The 22,480-nt window shown below is 41.9% G+C and overlaps 1 protein-coding gene across 19 annotated transcripts in view; it reads right to left on the bottom strand.

The window, feature by feature from the left end:
* The window catches only part of picalma (phosphatidylinositol binding clathrin assembly protein a), a 128,469-nt gene that overhangs the window by 69,764 nt on the left and 36,225 nt on the right, over positions 1-22,480 (bottom strand). For all 19 annotated transcript variants that reach the window (XM_059646577.1, XM_059646567.1, XM_059646571.1 and 16 more), the window contains 4 exons: positions 21,526-21,601; positions 17,874-17,976; positions 15,146-15,239; positions 9,965-10,076 (listed from right to left, as the gene is read on the bottom strand). In XM_059646577.1, the coding sequence (XP_059502560.1) occupies positions 9,965-10,076; positions 15,146-15,239; positions 17,874-17,976; positions 21,526-21,601 (385 nt within the window). The remainder of the gene's footprint in view (positions 1-9,964; positions 10,077-15,145; positions 15,240-17,873; positions 17,977-21,525; positions 21,602-22,480) is intronic.

Below are 22,480 nucleotides of genomic sequence, written 5' to 3'. Positions count from 1 at the left end.
GACACCTCATCTTCAGGTATGCCTGGTGCTCCTCCTGGCTTGCCCTCCTGCACACTCCATTAAACCAGGGTTGATCCCACGGCTTGATGCCCATGGTCAAACGGGGGATATGCCAGACCATAGGACTGCAGATTGTGGAGTACAATTCTGCTGCTGTTGATGGGCCACGCACCTCATAGATGACCAGTCGAGCTGTTAAATCCAATCAAAGCCTGTCTGATTTAGCACGGTGATAGCGCCACACAACAGGATGGAGGCAATTCGTAATATGAAGATGGGGCTGGGAGTTTGTATCCACAAGGACTGTGGGATGGTCACTCTTACCAACTAATGTCATGGCCAGATACATCTGCAGCTGACCTCATCCTTACCAAGTATGTTTTCCCCTCATTGGTTTCCTCACCACCTGCTGCCGACACAGACCAGCTCAATCAGGTAAATGCTTCTGTTGTCTTTTCCAGCGCCTAGGTTGATGCCAGGTGGTCCACCCACTTTCATTTTTTTGTTCAGGCTTCATAGCAATTGATACAACTGAATGGCTATTTTAGAGGGCAACTGAGTGTCAGTGACATTGCTGTCGGTCTGCAGTCACATGTAGGCCAGACCAGGTGAGGACAGCAGATATCCTTCCCTGAAGTGCATTAGTGAATCAGATGGGTTTTTCTAATAACTCGCAATGATTTCATGGTCATCAGTAAATTCTTAAACCCAGAGCTTTTTTTAAAAAAAAATCAAATCCTGTGACAGGATTCAAACCACATCCCCAGAACATTTGATGAGTTTCTGGATTAACAGTATAGCAACAATACCGTTTGATTTTACTTACACATAACTACACACACAGTAATTTCAAGATATTCAAAAATATTCATGCCTGCCAAGTAATAGAGTTCTATTTAAGCAGTATGAAAGAAAAAGGTGGCCAAATTACAAAAACAGTGAGAAGGGAGAATCATTTAAATCACTCTGAAATTGAATTCTTTACATGGATAAATAATTTAGCTCAATTTAAATTCAATGAAAATTCCTTCATAACGTAACAGTTGTCTTTTACAGCATTAAAGAACGCATAACAACTTGTCTTTTAAATTGAAAAGAGGTTGCGAAGAGCAAATTCATGCTGTGAGGTAGGGTTCCCACAGAGGTCAAGTCTCTGCTTCTGAGCCAGAAGCTCAAAGTTCCCAGTCTGGGAGTCAACTGCCACAGAAGCTGCATTCATAATGCAGCCAAACTAGTTGATTATCAATATGCAAATTCTTCCACTACACCTACGACAGGTCGCAAAAAATAGGACAGTCTCCTGGTCAGCCATGCTTGATATGCAGCAGCATCCCACAGTTTAAAGACTTGGGTGCAGATTTGCAACCAGTTTGTTGGAGAAAAGCTAGCTATGGAAATGGACATTAGTATATGCTCTACCTCATGTGCTATAAGACACAGGACAGGACAAAAGGAAGTTTGGAGGCAGAATTTCTAATTAGCTACTCAGAACAATGCTAGCCTCCCCGAACAGTGTATTCACTGTGCTACACAAGGTAAAGAATTACATTTAAAAACAACCACTCTAATTGCTCTCATTGGCAACACGACTCCTGATGATTGGCTGAAATGTTTGATAGAACTTGCATTCTCTCCCATTTGCCTTTCAAATTGATCAACTTGGCAAGAAAAGCTCAGCACCCGGTTTTTTGAATCTCATGAATGTTGTGTGCAATAAAATGCTTTAAAAGATTTCAAGAGGTATTCAATATTTGTAACAAAATACCAATAACAAAAAACAAGATAATAATTTTGGAAACAGCTCCAGCACTGCAATGTGACCAGCTTGAACCTAAATCTGATTGTGTCATATGCCCTGCTCATTCTAGAATGTAACGCTCATTAGCTTGGAATGAAGGAGATAAAGCAAAACTTCAAATAAAGTTTCATAAATTATATCACCTGTATGATTTTCTTACACATTCACAACTACAATAGCATGTTGTTTAATGCCAAACATTATGGCAACAAAATATTCAAAATACTAGCCTCCAAGCTAATTCTAAAAACAATTAGGCATGGAATTTGCATGTAGGAGACAATTAGGCCCATAGGACATGGAACTCCCTGCTCATGTGAACTGAACTTTGAGAGGAAAAGAATGTGCTGAATCATAGAAATACCACAAAGTGTTTCAAAAAAGCAAACACAAATGCTGTGGATATTAGAAAACAAAGCCACTCAGAATTGCTAGATAATCAAATGTGAGGCTGGATGAACACAGCAGGCCAAGCAGCATCTCAGGAGCACAAAAGCTGACGTTTCGGGCCTAGACCCTTCATCAGAGAAGGGGATGGGGAGAGGGAGCTGGAATAAATAGGGAGAGAGGGGGAGGCGGACCGAAGATGGAGAGCAAAGAAGATAGGTGGAGAGAGTATCGGTGGGGAGGTAGGGAGGGGATAGGTCAGTCCAGGGAAGACGGACAGGTCAAGGTGGTGGGATGAGGTTAGTAGGTAGCTGGGGGTGCGGCTTGGTGTGGGAGGAAGGGATGGGTGAGAGGAAGAACCAGTTAGGGAGGCAGAGACAGGTTGGACTGGTTTTGGGATGCAGTGGATGGGGGGGTGGGGGGGGGGGGGGAGAAGAAGAGCTGGGCTGGTTGTGTGGTGCAGTGGGGGGAGGGGACGAACTAGGCTGGTTTAGGGATGCAGTAGGGGAAGGGAGATTTTGAAACTGGTGAAGTCCACATTGATACCATATGGCTGCAGGGTTCCCAGGCGGAATATGAGTTGCTGTTCCTGCAACCTTCGGGTGGCATCATTGTGGCAGTGCAGGAGGCCCATGATGGACATGTCATCTAGAGAATGGGAGGGGGAGTGGAAATGGTTTGCGACTGGGAGGTGCAGTTGTTTGTTGCGAACTGAGCGGAGGTGTTCTGCAAAGCAGTCTCCAAGCCTCCACTTGGTTTCCCCAATGTAGAGGAAGCCGCACCGGGTACAATGGATGCAGTATACCACATTGGCAGATGTGCAGGTGAACCTCTGCTTAATGTGGAATGTCATCTTGGGGCCTGCGATAGGGGTGAGGGAGGAGGTGTGGGGACAAGTGTAGCATTTCCTGCGGTTGCAGGGGGAAGGTGCCGGGTGTGGTGGGGTTGGAGGGCAGTGTGGAGCGAACAAGGGAGTCACGGAGAGAGTGGTCTCTCCGGAAAGCAGACGGGGGGGGGGGGATGGAAAAATGTCTTGGGTGGTGGGGTCGGATTGTAAATGGTGGAAGTGTCGGAGGATGATGCGTTGTATCCGGAGGTTGGTAGGGTGGTGTGTGAGAACGAGGGGGATCCTCTTGGGGCGGTTGTGGCGGAGGCGGGGTGTGAGGGATGTGTTGCGGGAAATACGGGAGCCGCGGTCAAGGGCGTTCTCGATCACTGTGGGGGGGGAAGGGAAGTTGCGGTCCTTAAAGAACTTGGACATCTGGGATGTGCGGGAGTGGAATGTCTTATCGTGGGAGCAGATGCGGCGGAGGCGGAGGAATTGGGAATAGGGGATGGAATTTTTGCAGGAGGGTGGGTGGGAGGAGGTGTATTCTAGGTAGCTGTGGGAGTCGGTGGGCTTGAAATGGACATCAGTTACAAGCTGGTCACCCACCCCACTCAGAATTGCTGCCTATTTCTTTTCCTTGCCAAAAATGGTTTCATTACACTCTTGAAGGCACGAGGTTCACTGGGAAACAATTTTTCCCCACACACAGCAGCTCAATATTTGACTACAAACAATCCTACTTGCCTGGACCATGATTGCCAGATGTTTTATTAATCTGGAAGGGCAGTGCTGGAAGCAATTTCAAACCTATCTCCCTTTACAAACACTGGACCGTACTTAAAAGGCAATAAAGATCTGAGCTCATGGCTGAAGAACAAGAACTTTTTTTTGGGAAAGCTCACCACTCAAACATTTAACTGGATACGCATGTATCATTGCTGAAGCCCAGGCCATGGCAGAATATGAGTAGGAGGGGAGTTGTAGGGTACTGTTAGGATGCAGGGGATGACAGTGGAGCTGGAGGAGTAAGCCTCCGCATATACCCCAAATCCCTGATGCCTTATCCCTCAATCAGGCACAAACTATCTTTGAACAACGAGATTCTTTCATAGGAGGAAAAACTTTCATATTTTGAAATCTTGATGTGTCATTATTTCAGCTCATAACTACAAGTTTGAAACTCTTTCAAAAGTGAATTGGTTATTAATAAAGGTAAAATCATTGATGACACATCTAATTCTGTCACATACCTAACTGACTATGAGATGACAAACAAGCTTTGGTGGGTCAAGAGAAAAATTTATTTTGTCACAAAATTCTCAGGGTCTGATGTTAGATTTCCGGTCAATGGTTAGATTAGATTAGATTAGATTCCCTACAGTGTGGAAACAGGCCCTTCAGCCCAAGAAGTCCACACCGCCCCAGGATGTTGATGGTGGGGAATTCAATTATGGTAATGCCGTTGAATACCATTGGTAGACTGCTAGATTCTCTTGTTGGAGATGCCTATTCCCCGCCCTTTGTTATACAAACGTTACTTATCCTTTATCAGTCAAACAGAGAATGGCCCAAATGTGTGCTACGTGCAGGCACAAACTGCTTCAGGCTCTGGGAGGATTTGTGCTCAGTACTGAATGCTCATCGGTAAACATCCCCCACCTCTGAGCTTGTGATGGATGGGAGGTCATTTTGATGAAATGGGTCAAGATGGTTTGACCAATAATACAATCCTGATGGATTCCTGAAGAAATGTTCTGGGCTGAGGTGATTAGCCTCCAACAAGCACAAATTTTCTTTGTGTCAAGTATTACTCCAACCACTGGAGAGATTTTTACCCAGATTTCCTTGTGCCACACAGTCAAATATTACCCTGATGTCAAAGGGCAGCCAGTCCTATGCCCACATTTGAACTAAGAAAATAATGACTTCTGAAACGCAATAGCCCTGGAGGAACCCAAATTAAGTTTTGGCAAGCAGATTGATAGGACCATGAATAACACTTTCCATTTTGATCAAAGTAGAATTTATTATAGAGCTAATTGAAACAACAGATCCTGAGCGGACTTGTCCAGGTGGATGTTGAATGGATGTTCCCTTTTATGGGAAAATCTAGAATTCAGGGCCACAGCTTATTTTCTTCTCAGAGGGTCAATGTCTTTGGAATTCCTTTCCTCAAAAGACAGTGGATGTAGAAACTTAATTTGAGTTTCTCTAGAGCTCGTGTTTCAGACCTCATTATTTTCTTAGTTCAAATATGTGCATGAGATTGGCTGCCCCTTGACATCAAGGTAATATTTGACTATGGGCAAAATCAGCACGAAAATTCCTGATCTTGACTTGAACTTCAAGAGAAAAATCGATATTCAAACACAATGACAATTTCACCAAGTGGTCTGTGGGAAACAAAATTTACAACGCTTCTGGATGGGTTAATGAATAAGTTTAGAGGAATATGGGCCAAAGGCTGGCAAATGGGTCTAGGTAGCTGTGGGAGTCTGCCCATCACATCCACAGCCAGCAGCTCCAGAGGAGACAGGAGCACCTAGCCCTGCCGGGTCTTCACCAACTGACAACCCCACCACCCCACCCCCACACCCCATCACTGCCTCCCCACCCCAGATCTACCCTTCACTGAGGGCAAAGGGTCAGTCCTCAGTAAAGGGGTCACCTTTGTCCGCCTCCACCCAAACGTCAACAAATACAAGTCACGCTTGGGCGTTGAACAGTTTTGCCATTGTCTCCGCGCTTGCTTGTTTATCGTGAGCCTAACGCTCCCTTGACTGACCCCTTCTCCGGCCTCCAGCACACCACCTCCTCCTGGAAAGCACCCCAAGGCCTCTACCCTCCCTCGACCTCTATCTAGAACTGCAGTCGAGACTCAACCCTTTTACCCCTCTCACTCACTCCAACCTCACCCCAAATAACGTGCAGACCTCCGCTCCCATCCCAACCTCACTGCAAAAGCCATGGACAAGGGAGACGCAGTTGTAGGATGGTGGACTGACCTCTACATTGCTGAGGCCAGACCCCAGCTCTCTGGCACCTCCTCCTACCGCCTCCTTATGATCCCACCCCTGACCACTAAAACAACATCTCCCAAACCATCCACGACCTCATCACTTCAGGTGACCTCCCACTGACAGCCTCCTACCTCATCCTTTCCCAACTGTGCCATGCCAGTTTCTATTCCGTTCGTAAAATCCACAAACCTGACTGCCTTGGTTGACCCATTGTCTCTGCCTGCTCCTGCCCCACCAAACTCATCTCCATTTAGTCCCCCTTGGTCCAACAAATCCCCATCTACATGAGTGACACCACTCATGCCCACCACCTCCTTCAGAACTTCCAATTCCCTGGTCTCTAACACATCTTTACCATGGACATCCAGTCCCTCTACACTGCATTCCCCATGCAGGTAGTCTAAAGGCTCTCCGGTTCTTCCTGTCCCGCAGGCCCCCTCCACTGACACACTCATCCGCTTAGCTGAACTCGTCCTGACCCTCAACTCCTCCTGACCCTCAACTCCTCCTCAATTCCTCCCATTTCCTACAAAGAGGGTGGTTATGGGTACCTGCATGGGTCCAAGCTATGCCTGCCTCTTTGTAAGATACATGGAACAATCCCTCTTCTGAAGCTACACTGGCCCTATCCCCCACCTCTTCCTCCTTTACATGAGTGACTGCATAGGTGCTGTCTCATGCCCCCATGAGGAGCTCGAACAGTTCATCCACTTCACCAACACCTTCCACCCCAACCTTTAGTTCACCTGAACCATCTCCGATATGTCCCTCTCCCTCTCGGGCCTCCGTTTCCGTCCCTGGCAAGCAACTGGAAACCAATACCCATTTCAAGCTGCTGACTCCCACAGCTACTTAGGATACACCTCCTGTCACTCACCTTCCTGCAAAAAGGCCATCCCCCATTCCCAAATCCTTCCCCTCTGCCGCATCTGCTCCTGAGATGAGGCATTCCATTCCCGGACATCCCAATGTCCTCGTTTTTCAAGGACCACAGCTTCCCCTCCACAATGGTCAAAAACGACCTCGACCATGTCTCGCATTTCCCACAACCCATCCCTCACACCCTCTGCCCACAATAACAAGCAAAAACAGAATCACCTTCGTCCTCATATACCACCCCACCAACCTCCAGATCCAACACATCATCCTCCCACACTTCTGCCACCTGCAATGTGACCCCACGACCAAAGACATTTTTCCCTCCCCACCTTTATGCTTTCCAGAGGAACCACTCTCTCAGTGACTCCCTTGTCTGCTCCACAGTCCCCACCAACCCCAGCACTTTTCCCTGCAACTGCAAGAAGTGCTATACCTGCTCCTACACCTCCCCCACTCACCCCAATCCCAGACCCCAAGAAGACCTTCCATATCAAGCAGATGTTCACCTGTACATCTACCAACATGGTATACTGTATCCACCATTCCTGTTGTGGCCTCCTCGACAATTGGGGAAACCAAGCCGAGGCTCAGGGACCACTTTGTGGAACACCTAAGCTCAGTTTGCAACAAACAACGGCACCTCCCAGTCACGAACCATTTCAACTCCACCACCCACTCTCCTCGGACAACATGTTGATCCTGGGCCTCCTGCAGTGCCACAGCAATGCCACCTGATAGTTGCAGGAACAGCATCTCAATTTGCTTGGGAACCCTGCAGCCCAACATGGACTTCACAAGCTTCAACATCTCCCCTCCCCCGACCGCATCCCACAACCAGCCCAGCTCGTACCCGCCTCCCTAGCCTGTCCTCTGACCACCCTTCCCACCACAAGCCCCAACCACCACCCCCCGCCGCAATCTCCTGCCTACTCACCTTATTCCCACCTCCTTGACCTGCCAGTCCTCTCTGGACCGACCTATCCCCTCCCTAACTCCAACCCTGCCCTGCCTCTTTGACCTGTCTGTCTCCTCTCCATCCATCTTCTCCTTTATCCATCTTCCATCCGCTTCCCCACCTCTCTCTATTTCAGAATCCACCTTCCGTTCCTCCATTTCTGAAGCAGCATCTAGACGGAAACGTCAGCTTTCCTGCTCCTCTGATGGCGCTCGTCTTGCTGTGTTCATCCAGCTCTACACCTTGTTATCTTATATAGATGTGTGCTGTAGCTTCAAATTAGTGTCTTCTTTCTTTAGGTAAGCCTTGTGCTGCTCCCGATGGCTCACCTCCATGCCCCATTGAACTCAGGTCAACCCCTTACTTCATGGTAATGCTAAGAGTTATGCCAGGCCATGAGGTTATATATTCTGTTGAATACAATACTCAGTGCCGCACTGATACATAATTTTGAAGGCTAAATCAGTTCTGAGCCTATCCTGGTGGTTCACTCACCACCTGCTACAGACCTAACCTGCAGATCTTTCCTTCAGGACTCAGTGTACAGTTGAGTCATTATTAATTAGGTGGAAACCTAGAGTACAGCCTACTCCTTTTGTTACCTAATTTGAGTTTTCAGCACAGAAACAGAAGGGTTCATCAACTGATGAAAGACTACAGACGGTATTCAAGTGGTTTCTTTGCCCATGAGGTTTCATGGTATCCATGGTCAATGTTGAAGCCTCCCAGCATACTTGCCAGTGACTCTGTACCATCACTGTAACAGGTCACATCCAGAAATATTGGTGGAATAATCTAGGATATTGGTCGTAATGTATGATTCAATAAATATGACTGCATCAGGTTTTAATGAATTGGTCAGTGAGATATCCCTTCCAATTTTTAGCACTTATCACAAATCTTAGGGAGGAGGATTGTGCAGAGGCAATTAAGCACGACATGCCTTTGCTGCTTTGGTGCCTAGGTCAATACAGAATGATCCATCTGGTGTCACTACTATTAGAGTTTCCTGTGGTGGCTTGAACTTAGTGGCTTGTTTGGTCAATTCAAACACTGGTAAAAGAATGAACGATAATGGTGTGGGCTTGAGTCACATGGGGACTGGACTAGGCAAAGACTGATTTTGCCCTGTGATGATCAATTACAAATCAGCTTGGTTTTTAACAACCCAGGAGTTTCATGATCACTAAATAAAACAAGCACCTTATTCCAGAGTTATTAATTAGATTTTCCATGTTGGAGTATGAGCTCACTGCTCTGCAATCTTCCTGTTGGAGCCTGGACAACTTGTCAACTGCCACGTTCAGTTAACGGATCATAGACTGATTAAGTACCACATAATGATAATGTTTTAATACTCCTAATCTGAAGGGACAACCAAATGTAGTCTTTTTCGGAGGCTTACCCACTTCGAATTCATATTTGATTTGTAATGAGATACTCATGGCCTGGTCCATATTTTACAAGTATTAAATTTGACTCCAACGTACTCCCGATCAATCCTTCAACCTCAAATATTATGCTTGTACAACAGGAAGAGCGCACACATACAATAATTGAAAAAGAAAATAATGTATCAACCACAAAATGGTGTAATGCAGCCAGCTGTGGAAACTACAAAATACAATGCTAAAGGGGTTAAATGCACAGGCCTTGTACACGGCAAACAAAGGATTTCAACTTTTAGCCTAGGGAATACAGTAATAACAGTAAGTTTTGAAAGATTTTTCCATAAGGTTGAAAATTCAAAACAGTAACATTTATCATTAATAATATGCCCACATTACAAACATTAAATGAAGCTTTGCCATATGGAATAGTTGGGTAGAAAGTAGCACTAGATTGTTAAGCAAAATTCCTGACTCCCCCTCATTACATTCACATTTTGCCCTTGAAAAAAATTAAAAATGCACAGGATGGCCAATGACATTGAGATAGAATAAAGAAATTTATCTACAAAATAGGCTGTCCAAGAATAAGTCATTTCAGCCTGCAAAATCTATGAAATACATGTCAGTGTATCAAATTATTTTCAAAAGTGATGTACTTAACAGCTAGTTTTGCATTTCTTGTCCAAAAGCAGAATAAAAACTTACCCAATAAATTAATGATCCCTTCATTATAAGCTGCAAAAAGTCTAATGGCATCTTTGAACAGAAGCATAAAAGCTGCATTGATCACTCCATTTGTGAGTTCATTGGCACTGACCTGGGAGACAGAAAAAGATGCCAGGTTCATTACAATGTTATCATTTTCTACTTGAGATGTTTTCCTGGCTGTTTCTGCAAGTCGAAAATAAACGTGAACACCATCCAAGATATAAATTTTTTGGGCGTGATAGTGGTAGGAATCCAATGTATATGAATGCAATAATCAGGGGTTACAAACTTAGCATGTTGTTTTTAAGTTGCAAAAAACAAAACTTTTTTTCGCAACTACATAAGACCAGTTACAAGACTTCATAGACATGATGCAATTGTCTTTGGAAACTGAGTATTTGCATATTAGGATAATAGCTCCCAGAGTAAGATTCCAAAATTGCAACTGCCAATTCTGTCTGTTTCTATTCTTGCTGTAGTCACAACAGTGGTTTTACATTAACTGAACAATTAAAAGCTTTCATGGGATTGATATTTTATTGAAACATCAAATACATAGTACATGATATAGCTGTGGGAGGTATATTTCAAATGTGAGTGTTAAATGGAATTACACTGCATTACATTGAGCTAAGAAAGCAAAAGAACAATCTGCAGTTGGGATATTAGGCCCCACAAATTCCTGAAAATTTTAAAAAATATTTCTTCCATCACAAAACAAAAAATTCTTAATACATTTTTAATGAAGGTTATTCACTGATTATTGTTTTGATATGAATATAAAGTCAAGGACAAACATAAGTCAAGATACAAATACGCTATAATTAAGGAGAACATCTTAAGTAAATTGATGGGATTGATGGCCTGCATCCTAGGGTATTAAAGGAGGCGACAGCAAACATAGTAGATGCATTAGTTATGACATTTCAAAAAAATGTCCTGGATTCTGATGAAGTACCAATGGATTGGAAACATGGTAATGCGACACTCTTATTCAAGGAGGGGAGACGGGCAAGAAGTGGGAAACTGTGGGCCAATTTGATGGACCTCTATAATGCAGAAGTTGCTCAAGTTAAACATAAAAAGGAAGAAATAATTGACACTTGGAAAACAAACACTATTCACCAGTGAGTGCAGTTTCATGAAAGGCATGTCGTCCTTTACAAACCTGGGAGTTTGTTTTTCCCAAAAAGAATGTAACCAGCAAGGTGGATAATTGGAATCCGATGAATGTGGTATATCTAGACTTCCAGAAGACAATGGTGCTGAATAAAAAAGTAATCTAGAAAGTTAGATCACGGGGGAAAGAGTATTGGTTTGGATAAAGGATTGGCTGGCTGACAGAAAGTAGAGGGTTGAGATTAATGGGTCCTTCGCTGGATGGCAAACTGGAACTAGTGATGCCGCAGGGTTCAGTTCTCGAACCTCAACTGTTTACAATCTACCAAAAAAAAAATGATCTGCAAGCAAGGATAGAGTGTAACATGTCAAAATTCACTGATGATATGAAGATAATTGGGAATATAGGCTGTGATGAAGAACTAGAGAGTTTGCAGATGGATACTGATAGGCTAGGAGAATGGGCCATAATCTGGTAGATGGAGTTTAACGTGGTTAAGTGTGAGGTTGTGCATGTTGGCTGGTAAATTAAAAAGGGGCAAATTATTATTTAAATAGGAAGCAGATTCAAAATGCTTCAGTGCAGGGGTATCTCAGCATCTATGCAAGAATTGCAGAAAGTGGGTATGCTGGTGCAGCATACAATGAGAAAGGCAAATGGGATTCTGGCATTTATTGCAAAATGACTGGATTACTAAAGTAGTGTTACTATAATAATAAGGGTGTTGGTAAGACCATACCTGAAGCAGTGTGTCCAGTTTTGGTCTCCTTGAGGAAGGATGCAGTGGTACTGGAGCAAGTTCAAAGGGGGTTCACCACATTGATTTCAGGAATGGAGGGGCCATCATATGAGGAGCAGTTCAATGGTTTAAGCTTGGGCTCACTGGAGTTCAGAAGTTTGAGGGAGGGCGGGGTTTTGGGGAGGCGGGGGGGGGTATGTGACTGGTTTAAAAAAAATGTGAAAGGGGATTGATAAAAGGGAGACGTTGAACAGATGTTCCCCCTTGTGGGACAGCCTCTAATAAGATGGAGCAAGGGAGGGAGCAAGCAAGGGATCAAAACCGGAGGAGATGAGCAGGAACTACCTCTGAGGGTTGTGAATCTGTGGAACTCATTACTACACAGGCTGCAATGGAGACAGAATCAAATCAACTGATTCAAGAAAGAAATAGATATGTTCCTAATGAAAAATGGGGAAAAGGGCTATGGGGAGTAAGCAGGAAAGCAGCATGGAGACCAGGGTAAAATCAATCATGCCAAATGGCACATTGGGTTCAAAAGGCTGAATTGCCTACTTGTGTTCCTAAGTTGCTAAACAAACATGTAAACACACAAAAATGACAGGTGCCAGAAAGAGGAAAACTAGTGAACAAATGTGGAAAAAAAAGTGACATTACACACAATGCAAAAAAATGTCTTTTTTAGAAAAGATATAGTCCAAGTTTGTTGGGATTGCAAGCAGCATTTATTCCCATCAGGAAGCAAATAGTGAGCCACTTCCACGTTTATACCAAGTGGTTCGTTAAGTCACTTCTATGGACGGTTAAGAGTGAACCACATGGCTCAGAGCATGGAGTCATAAAAATCCTCGTGGAGTCACACTTGTGTCCTACTGCCTAGTCTGACCAATGTCCTTCAGGGAAGGGCATTCATGAGCCAGATGGGTTTTCACAACAATTCAGTAGCTTCATGGCCACTATTATTGACTTCAGTAGCTTTTTATTCCAGTTTCAACTGAATTTAGACCAACCAGCTGATGTGACACAATTTAAACTCATGCTCCCATTACTTAGATCCAGACCTCAAAGTTACCAGTCCAATTACATTATTATAGAGCTATGATGCCCAATGCAAAAAAAGAGAGACATAAAAACTTAGTGAAGTACTTTGTTGCATCAACGGCAATTTTAAAAATAAGAAGCGAGCGTAAAAATGTTTCTTGAGCATGACTTGTGCTTCAAGAGAAAATAGATATTCAAATACAATTACAATTTCACCAACTGGTCTGGGGGAAACCAAATTTAAATATGGGCAACTACAGGAAATAAAACACGTATGTGTAGTCTCCATCTTCCGTCATTGACAATTCCAGTACTCCCAGCTCAGTTATCAGATGTATAGATTCAGACTACAAGCTTGCGATAGAGAAATTAGATCACAGGTCCCACCTGCAGGCAGTGAGATACATTTGTATAAAGAAAAATGTGCCAGTTAAATGGTCTGCAGATACAGGGAGAGCTAAATAGGCTGGGGCTATTTTCCCTGGAGTATTAGAGGCCAAGGGGCGACATGACTGGTTTTTGAAATCATGAAGAACATGGACAGAGTGAATAGTAAAGGTCTTTTCCTCATGGTGGGTGAGTTCAGAACTAGATGGCATAGGTTTAAATGAAGAGGGGAAAGATTTAAAAAAGATGGCGTATGTATGAAATGAGCTGCCATACGAAGTGGTGGAGGCGGGTACAATAGCAACATTTGAAAAGGCATCTGGATAGGTAAATCAATAAGGGTTTGGAGGAATATGGGCCAAATGCTGGCAAGTGGGACCACATTAATTTAGGATATCTGGTCAGCATGGACGAGTTGGACCAAAAGGTCTTTTTCCATGTTGTACAGCTCCACGACTCCGACGACAACAGCTTCACTTTTCCTAAGCTTTCCCTTGTTGTAGATTCCCAAAAAAATTCCTTTACAGGCAAGTCCAAAAGATATATAACAGAAAGATTTTATTTAAACTCATCACAGTTCTACTTTTACTTTATATTATGGCCACAAAGAGAAATATTCCATTAGCTTATAATAACCCTATTTATTTCAACTGTTATTTTGCTGAATCTTCACCCCAAATTCTCTCTACTCTTCTACATAATCCAGCCTTCTACTAATTGCAACAGTTGGACTTTTACCAAATGTAACAATTCACATACAAATAAATTGAATTCTGTCACTTGGTTCCGCAAAACATCAATTCTGGCAATACAAATCAGCTTTACATTGGTATGAAGAAATTTCTCCACCTCTCCCCAAACTATATTTGCAATACTGCGACACAATTCAAATGTGAAGCACTGCTGAGTCAAAAGCACAATATTAAAAAAGGGGGAAAGAAACTTAAAAATTAAGACTCAAGTGAACACAAAAAAGACAAGTGAAAAATATCACATCCTCTTATACCAGGTATATTGGCAAAGTAAATTTACTTGACACCAGAGATCCGGGAGATCGTGACCATCCACCAAAAAAAAAAAGAGTCCATTCAGGGGCCAATGGCATCTTCAAATGAGAGCCAAAAAGGCAATGAGGATGATTGACACATCATGGTTTGACTTGACAATAAATTCAACCTGTTCTAACAGATTTACTTACAACTGAATGTCTATTCCTCCACATTGACTGCCACACAAGTCAGAGGTCTCAGTGCATGCCAGCTTGCCTCTGCTGCCACTGCTCTATCTAACAACATAATGACCAGCCTGGAGGAGGACTGTGGGAAAGCCTCCCATTCAGCACAACTATATAATGCTGAATTATTGCTTGTAAGAGGAAATTATGTTTCAATTCCCAATCTTCATTACATATTTCAAACCCAAACATTATTGCACTGACATTCCTCTAAATTGTTAAAATACACTTTGCAAAATACAGCAGGCTTCTGTTATTTTACAACCACTTTGCACTTTTTATTCTTGTTTATTTTAATTTACTTCAAAATACATTTAATAGTGAATGGCCTATTATCATTTGCATAAAGAAAAATATAGGAGAGCATATTTTAATCAAATTTAAATAAATCATTTCTGAAATTTTAATGGGTATCAAAATTAAAGCAGTCTCCAGAGAATTACATAGAAAACTGGTCTGCTCCTCCATATTGTGCAAATCTTGGGTTTATCTGCCATGTCAAGGAAAACATTTTCGCAATTACTCACCTGATTGACATGAGCATACAATTAGATCCATGGAAGGACCCTTTACATTTAAATAAATCTGGGGCTCTCTGTAAAACACTCAGAACTATTATATCCAAAAGAAAGTTTATATGCAAGAAACAAAACTCACATTGAAGTCCAGCAGTGCATCCATTTGATTCTGTATAATGGGCATAGTCTTTAGCAATTTCTCTGTACTCATTGTTCTCATAACTCCATCAGCCCTAATGAAATAAGTATATATTAAATGTAAAATGCTTATATAAACAAGTCTCAAATAACTTATAGTCAGGAGAGCTAGTATGACAAAATACACTATCAGTAGCTTAGTTAAAACTGTAGAATAATGACTAAAATACAGTTACATTACCTTGATTGGTGATATAGTGTGTGGTAAAACTGTGTGGTGTACATATCTGAGATGTATGCAATGAACCAATTACAATTCCAATATTCTTCAGTGAACAGATGCATTCTCCTCAGTCTAGCAAAAGGATGTTTAAAAAGTATGCTAACGAGTGGAAAATTAAGAATGAGGCTGCACAAATCCATCTCATGGTAGTGTGGATTTCATGTACAGTAATAATAAGCAGACAGTAATAAGTATGAAACAAGGAGGGCATGCTGAACTTTACAGGACATCAGTTCGTTCAAAGCTGAAATATAGCTGACAGTTTTAGCCAGTGTATTATTGAAAGTATGTTCAAGTCATACAAACATTTGCAACACGGAACTACTTGCACAGGGGTATTGTTACGTTCAAAGTCTCAACCTGAATTGTTATTGTATGAGATAACAAGGTGTAGAGCTTCACGAACACAGCAGGCCAGGCAGCAGAGGAGCAGGAAAGCTGATGTTGTTTCGGGCCTGCTTCGAGTCAAGCCCGAAACGTCAGCTTTCCTGCTCCTGCTGATGCTGTGTTCATCCAAATCTACAACTCTTTATCTCAGATTCTCCAGCATCAGCAGTTCCTACTATCGCTTGTTATTCTATGAAAGGTGGTTAAGGACCACTTAGCAGCATTTAAGTGTTTTTGGAAAAGTTTCAAATTGTGGAAGATTATTAGATTGGACTGTGAACAAACAATAGCGTAATTCTTCCACAGAATACTGGCTGCATTTCAAAGCAATTGAAGCAAAGCACATTAAAACATGAGAAAATTATGAAACCACAAATGTAAAGACTGGCCTGTGCAACTTTTACCCTTTCCCCTCTGCTGTTTCCATAAATTAGTTAACTGGCTTCAATCATTTGTAATGATTCTTCCATATTATAGTACATATTATACTGTAGGAGAACATTCTCTTAAACTTAAGATTAGTGCTTTTCTACGTAACTAAAACATTGCAGAATGCTTAATAATGCAATAAATTGCGTTGAGATGCAGCTACAGTACAAAGGGCAGAAACATGAAGGTGACTCATTCTTTTCTAGAGGTAAAGCTACATGGCTGATAGTATTTTTAATAAATCAAAGAAAAAAATTCAAGTTGACATACATACTTGTAACGTTATTCCCCTCTTCTTCCTCATTTTTAAATCCATAATTGCCACTGTTTCTCTCCTCCTCTGCCGGTACCCCCAAGCCCAAGACCAATATTTGCAAATCAAGACAGTCATGAACTAAGAGACAGCAAGAACTACAGATGCTGGAGTCAACGATAACAGTGTGGAGCTGGAGGAACACAATAGGCTGGGCAGCAGAGGGGCAGGAAAGTTGGCGTTTCAGGTCGGAACCCTTCTTCAGAAGTTTTTTTCTGAAGGGACCTGACCCGAAACGCCAACTTTCTTGCTCCTCTGCTGCTGCCTAGTCATGAGCTAAGAAATTGATTTAATTATGATTTGTATTTTTAAACAACATTCTACAAATGGCTTCATGGGTACATGCACGGAAACCGTTTCCAATCGAGTGACACATCGGCTTGCTCCTTGGTATTCGTTTAAATTAGCTGACTAAGTGAAGTGACTTTAGACATTACTAGTATTTCCCCAGATCCCATTCTGGGGCAAGTTTAAAAAGGCAGGGGTTCGAATCTTGACCACAAACAAGTAGCCCCTGCTAGAACATTGGAAAAAGAGCCTGATTGCCAGAGTCAGATTCTTGATTCTGGGCTGCCAGTAATCTTCTGACCACAGTTGAATTTGCACTGAGACAATGGTGCCATTGAAGAAATACAAAAGTACACTTCATCTATTCTTTGCTCAGACCAAGGGACAGGAATGTGTTATGACGGAAGGCAGTATCCACCAGGATCCTCAAAGAAAATAATTTTCACGTATAGCTCTTGAATCTTCCAATCATTACTACTGAGATTCTACAAACATTCAAACTCATAAGGCAGCACTGCACTTTGTAAGATAATAAAATGTGAGGCTGGATGAACACAGCAGGCCAAGCAGCATCCCTGCTGTGTTCATCCAGCCTCACATTTTATTATCTTGGAATCTCCAGCATCTGCAGTTCCCATTATCACTGCACTTTGTATTTGGGCAAAGTGAGTCAGATGCTTTGCCACTATGCGTCCTACAATGTCAAATAATTTACTGATAATCACCATGAGAAACGGCCACTTGGGTGAAGTGCTAAAGGGAGGCATGCAGCATTTGTCACTGCCTTCATAAAAGGAAATCATTTCTTGTTCATCAAGATACAAATTTAATCCCAAATTAGGACTATCAAATTATAGGTCATACACGTGCCAAAGACTTGTTGTTAAGACAACTCAGAGCTCACTAGATGATCAACAGGTACAACATTACTATTGGCTCCCACTGAGCTGCAGCTATCTAAGTAAACTATACAAAGGAAAAATCAATTTTGGCAGAATCATGTTACTGCTGATTGTTATTTGTCCTTACCCTCTTTTCACCTTTGTGAAGTCAAAAGCAACCTGTCTGTAGGAGACTGCTTTTTCATTTAGATATCTACTATAGCGCCGGATGAAAGTAGACATGTCGTATCCTTAAACACACAAAACATCTATGTTAAAAAACCAAAGCATCTCATGAGGAATAAACATTTATTATGGTTTTTCAGTAGAAGAAGTAATTTTGTTAAATACTTGTGAATTGTTTATGAAGTAGATATGGGCAAATTTATGCCTGGACATAGAAGAGTTCAGGAAACCAATCATGATGTTCTGTTTCCAATCTACACATTGTTTCCCCATTCAAACCATTCACACATCTTTTGAACAAGATTTCCAGCATTAAGAACAGTGTGTTTTTTTTGTAATATACGTCATATTTAAGGAATAGGCGATTATACCAGACCATCACACGAAAGAAGGTAACAAATACCCATCTCAAAACATAATGAAGGACACAGAAATCAAAGTAGGTTATTTAGTCACTCAGGCTTGTGCTACAACTTGATAAGTTAACAGCTGATCTGCAACCTAACTCCATTTACCCTTTAACAGCAGTTATCTTTAACACAGATGAGTCATTAATTCATTTTGGAGGAAAATTAACTGAAATTCCATTACATTCAACGCTATGCTTCAAGAAGCTAAATGTTCTTATTGTACAAGCAAACATTCAGGACCCTTAGTTTTGTCATTTCATTTGACCTACATTGGGTAAACTTCTTGGAAGATGACTGGCAAGATTAAATTGTAGAATCCTCAGTAAAGCGTTCTTCATCATTTCTAGATTTGTGTCAGCCAATTGGTGTAAATACTGCAACCCATCAGGAATGGCTGCAGAGCAAACCTGCTTCTTGTTCCTTGCTCAATGTGATTTGATGCCAGAGGTAACAAAACTCTCTAGAAACTATGTAGTCGGTTCCTCTGTCGTTCCTCCAATTAAGAGAATTGCTCAGACTTGCATTAAATTTATGTGTTCCCACCCCCCCAAAAATAACAAACAATATTCTATAGGACCACAGCCACAACGCATCATGTATCACTCTCCCAGCAAATCTTTCATATGGTCAACTGAGGCAGACTGTTTCAATACCATCTTATCAACCAGCAAGTTCCACTGCTTGGTCTACCCAGATCTATTTGACTGCCAGAAAGGTTTTTGATTGCAATGGGTTATCTTTCCACTCTAGAATCCTGAAGAGTCAATCCTTCATGGCTTCCTTGCTTGTGTACGGATTATCCCTTAACAACATCTTCTGAAACAATAGTTATTAGCTCATACACTTTGCCACTATTTCTGCCTCAAACTAGCTGTCTTAACATTCAGTCTTTGATGAATCTCTGCTGTGCCGCTACCACTGACTTTATTTCTTTCCTAGGTCCACTAAGACGATGCTAAAAAAATCCACTTTGATTGATGTTGACTGACAGACAAGAGGTAGTGAAGAAAGTAGTCTAAGGCATACATATTGAAGCAATTTAAATTCAACACATGGTGCATAGGATATTATCATTACCATCCAGGCCAGTGAGGGACATGCTGTCTTTGACAAGTCCAAAGTTGACTGATGAGGTCAATTCATGATCTAAAAACTTGGAAATCTAAGTTTCCTTTCCTTAATGTACGAGTTGAAAAATCTACCAATCTCCATATTTACAGAAAGAATACATTCACTGATCAACACGTGGACATCATGCAGTCGCACATGCAACAATTTTATTGACAATCTCACGATAACAGCCCTAATCATCCACTCACCAGAGTTAGCTTAATGCTGAGGTAAGATGCATCAAAGCCATCCTGCCTGACAATGGCTACATAATAGTGGCTATTCTGATCAAATCATTGTTCACTGCCTCTTACACAAACTCATTCTACTTTTGGCCCTGAATGGTGCACAGTACACTTGATCTTTTCCTCTCCCAAATAATCATTTCCATAAATTTGAACAGACTAAGGCCAGCTCACTCATTCTACTATTTTGCAGTAAACCACTTTAGCCAAGTACAGCAAAGAGATCTAGCAAAATTAGAGGTCAATGATACTCAGACAACTCTGGTGGTTAGAGTCATATCAGGCAAAAAAGCAAGATTTTGGCAATTGTTAGAGGTCAGTCATCTCAGCTCTAGAATATCTCTGCAGCAGTTTTGCAGAGTAGTGTCTTCAGCTGTTTCATTCATCCATAAGGTTAGAAGTGGGGATATTCGTCAATGATTGTGCCATTCACGACTCCTCAGATACTGAAAGCCAATGTCCCAGTGCAACAAAACTTCAACACAATCCAGGCTTAGGCTGAAAAGTGACAAGATTTGCGCCACACAAATGCTCATTTGCACGAAGAGAGACAGACAATCTAAACATCACCCCTTAACATTAAATACCATTACCTTCACTGAATCCCCATATCATCACTCCAGGAGTTACCAGAAACCGAACTAGACCAAACTTGCCTACATGAACACGTCAGAGGTTGGGAATACTGAAGCAAGTAACTCACCTCCTGACTCCCTATTGCCTAGTGTAAAAGGCACAAAATCAGGACTGCACTGGAATATTCCCTACTTGCCTGGCTGAATGCAGCTTCAACAGCACTCAAGAGGCTTGACATCTGGATAAAGCAGTCTGTTTGAATGACACCACATCCACCACTGACATTCAGTAGCAACTGTGCGTACCATTTACAAGAGGCACTGCAGAAACTCAACTATTTAATACCTTTGAAACCCACAACCTAGAAGGGCAAGACAGCGTATAGAGGGTAAAGCACCATCTACAAATTTCCCTTGAAGCCATCCACTATGCGGACTTGGAAATAAATCAATCATCGCTCTTTTACTGTTGTTGGGTCAAAAACTCCTGGAATTCCATCACTCATGGTTTTGCAGGTCTACTTAAGTAGATAGATTGCAGTGGCTCAAGGCATCAGCTAACCAGGCCTTGCTCAAGGGTAACTAAAGGTATGCAATAAATTTTGGCCAACCTAGCAATACCCACGTCCCACAGGTGAAGAATAAAAATGCCCATGAGTGGTAACCACCAGTAACAGGATGTTGCCATGCCAAAGAAGATATTCTTGCCTACCACACAAGTCCTGTGACGATCATGAGGCTAATGTGATGCCAGGGATGTGAACCAGCAACTGGCAGAGCGCATCAACATGTTGTGTTGACCATTCACAGCAAGCAACATGCTCATTGTGCTCAAATCACAAGTCTTTGAACAACAAGCTCAATATTATGATTCTGCCCTTGGACAACATTGATTAAATAATCCTAACTGTGCTAAAAATCACAACAGAAACCATTATAACATGAATTATCCTTTTGTCTCATGCATTTGTGCATAGAGATGCTGTGTATATTAATGTACAGGACCCTGATTTAGCAAACAATAGGAATTTGTACATTTATTACATCCTCACAATCCCCTTCTTCCCCACCGAGCCTCTGTCGCATTCCTATGGTAATATTAATCAGAATCTGCCTGGTCTAAGAACAAAGACTGACAGTTAACTATTCTTGCTGCATCCCCATAACATTAATGATACAGCCAAATCAGCACCCTTTTCGCATGATTCATTGTTGCTTTCGGGTAGAAATAATGCACCAATGTACAACAGGTAAAAAATGAAATTCACACTCACCTTGCAACCCACTTTTATCTAGAAAATTGTTCAGGTTGAACAAGGTGTTTCTTGAAGCTAGGTACTGAATAAAACGCTGTACAGGTTAGAAAATAATTAGTTTCTGCTTGAACAACAGTTGTTTCCTCAACCCCCCAAAACCCAAACATTTTACATTATTTTACTTTTAAAAGAAATATTAAATGGTTATACATGGCCTAACATTGCATAATGTATCTCACCCAAGCTCAAATATTGTTCTGAAGTTGCCAACTTCATACTGTTGCATTCAAAAGGTATTACTTCAATAAGACGCACAACCTAATGAATGTGTTTCCCTACAACTTTATGCTCAGCAAAATGCTCCAGCACTGTTTGAGTGCTATTTAGATAGGACAACTTTTGATGCCTCTAAAATGCTCCACGTAAAAAACAGGATTATCAGAAAGCCAAGCAGTTACCTAACCTAAGAGATAACAAGGTGTCGAGCTAGACGAACACAGCAGGCCAAGTAGCATCAGAGGAGCAGGAAAGCTGACATTGAGTCTGCACCCTTCTTCAGAAATGGAGTCACCTAATAGCTTAGTTTCATGGTAACACTCAGTTGGTTGCAGATTCAAGTCCCATTCTAGAATTGCAGTGTACAGCTTAGCCCAACAATTTAATGAAGTGGAGGGAAATGAAGTTGAGATACAAACTGCCTGTTCAGGTGGCAGTAAATACGCCATCACACCATTCAAAATAGAGCTGTCTTTGGCAACATTTCTCCCACAAAACACATCAACTAGACATGCATCTAACTCACCATGCACAAATAATCTACTGTATTTGCTGTGAAACCTTGAATACTATTCTAAGGTTAAGTGGTTATGAAGCATTTTGCAATGTCTTGAGGGAACAAAAAGTGGAAAATAAAATGAAAGTTCTTCCTATCCTATCTGTTGCCAGCAAATAATATAGTTGTCATGACATCAAG

This window comes from Stegostoma tigrinum, chromosome 6 (assembly GCF_030684315.1).
Source record: "Stegostoma tigrinum isolate sSteTig4 chromosome 6, sSteTig4.hap1, whole genome shotgun sequence".
Taxonomy (NCBI): Eukaryota; Metazoa; Chordata; class Chondrichthyes; order Orectolobiformes; family Stegostomatidae; genus Stegostoma; species Stegostoma tigrinum.
The sequence above is the reverse complement of the archived record's forward strand: the minus strand, read 5'-3'. Positions and strand labels throughout refer to the sequence as shown.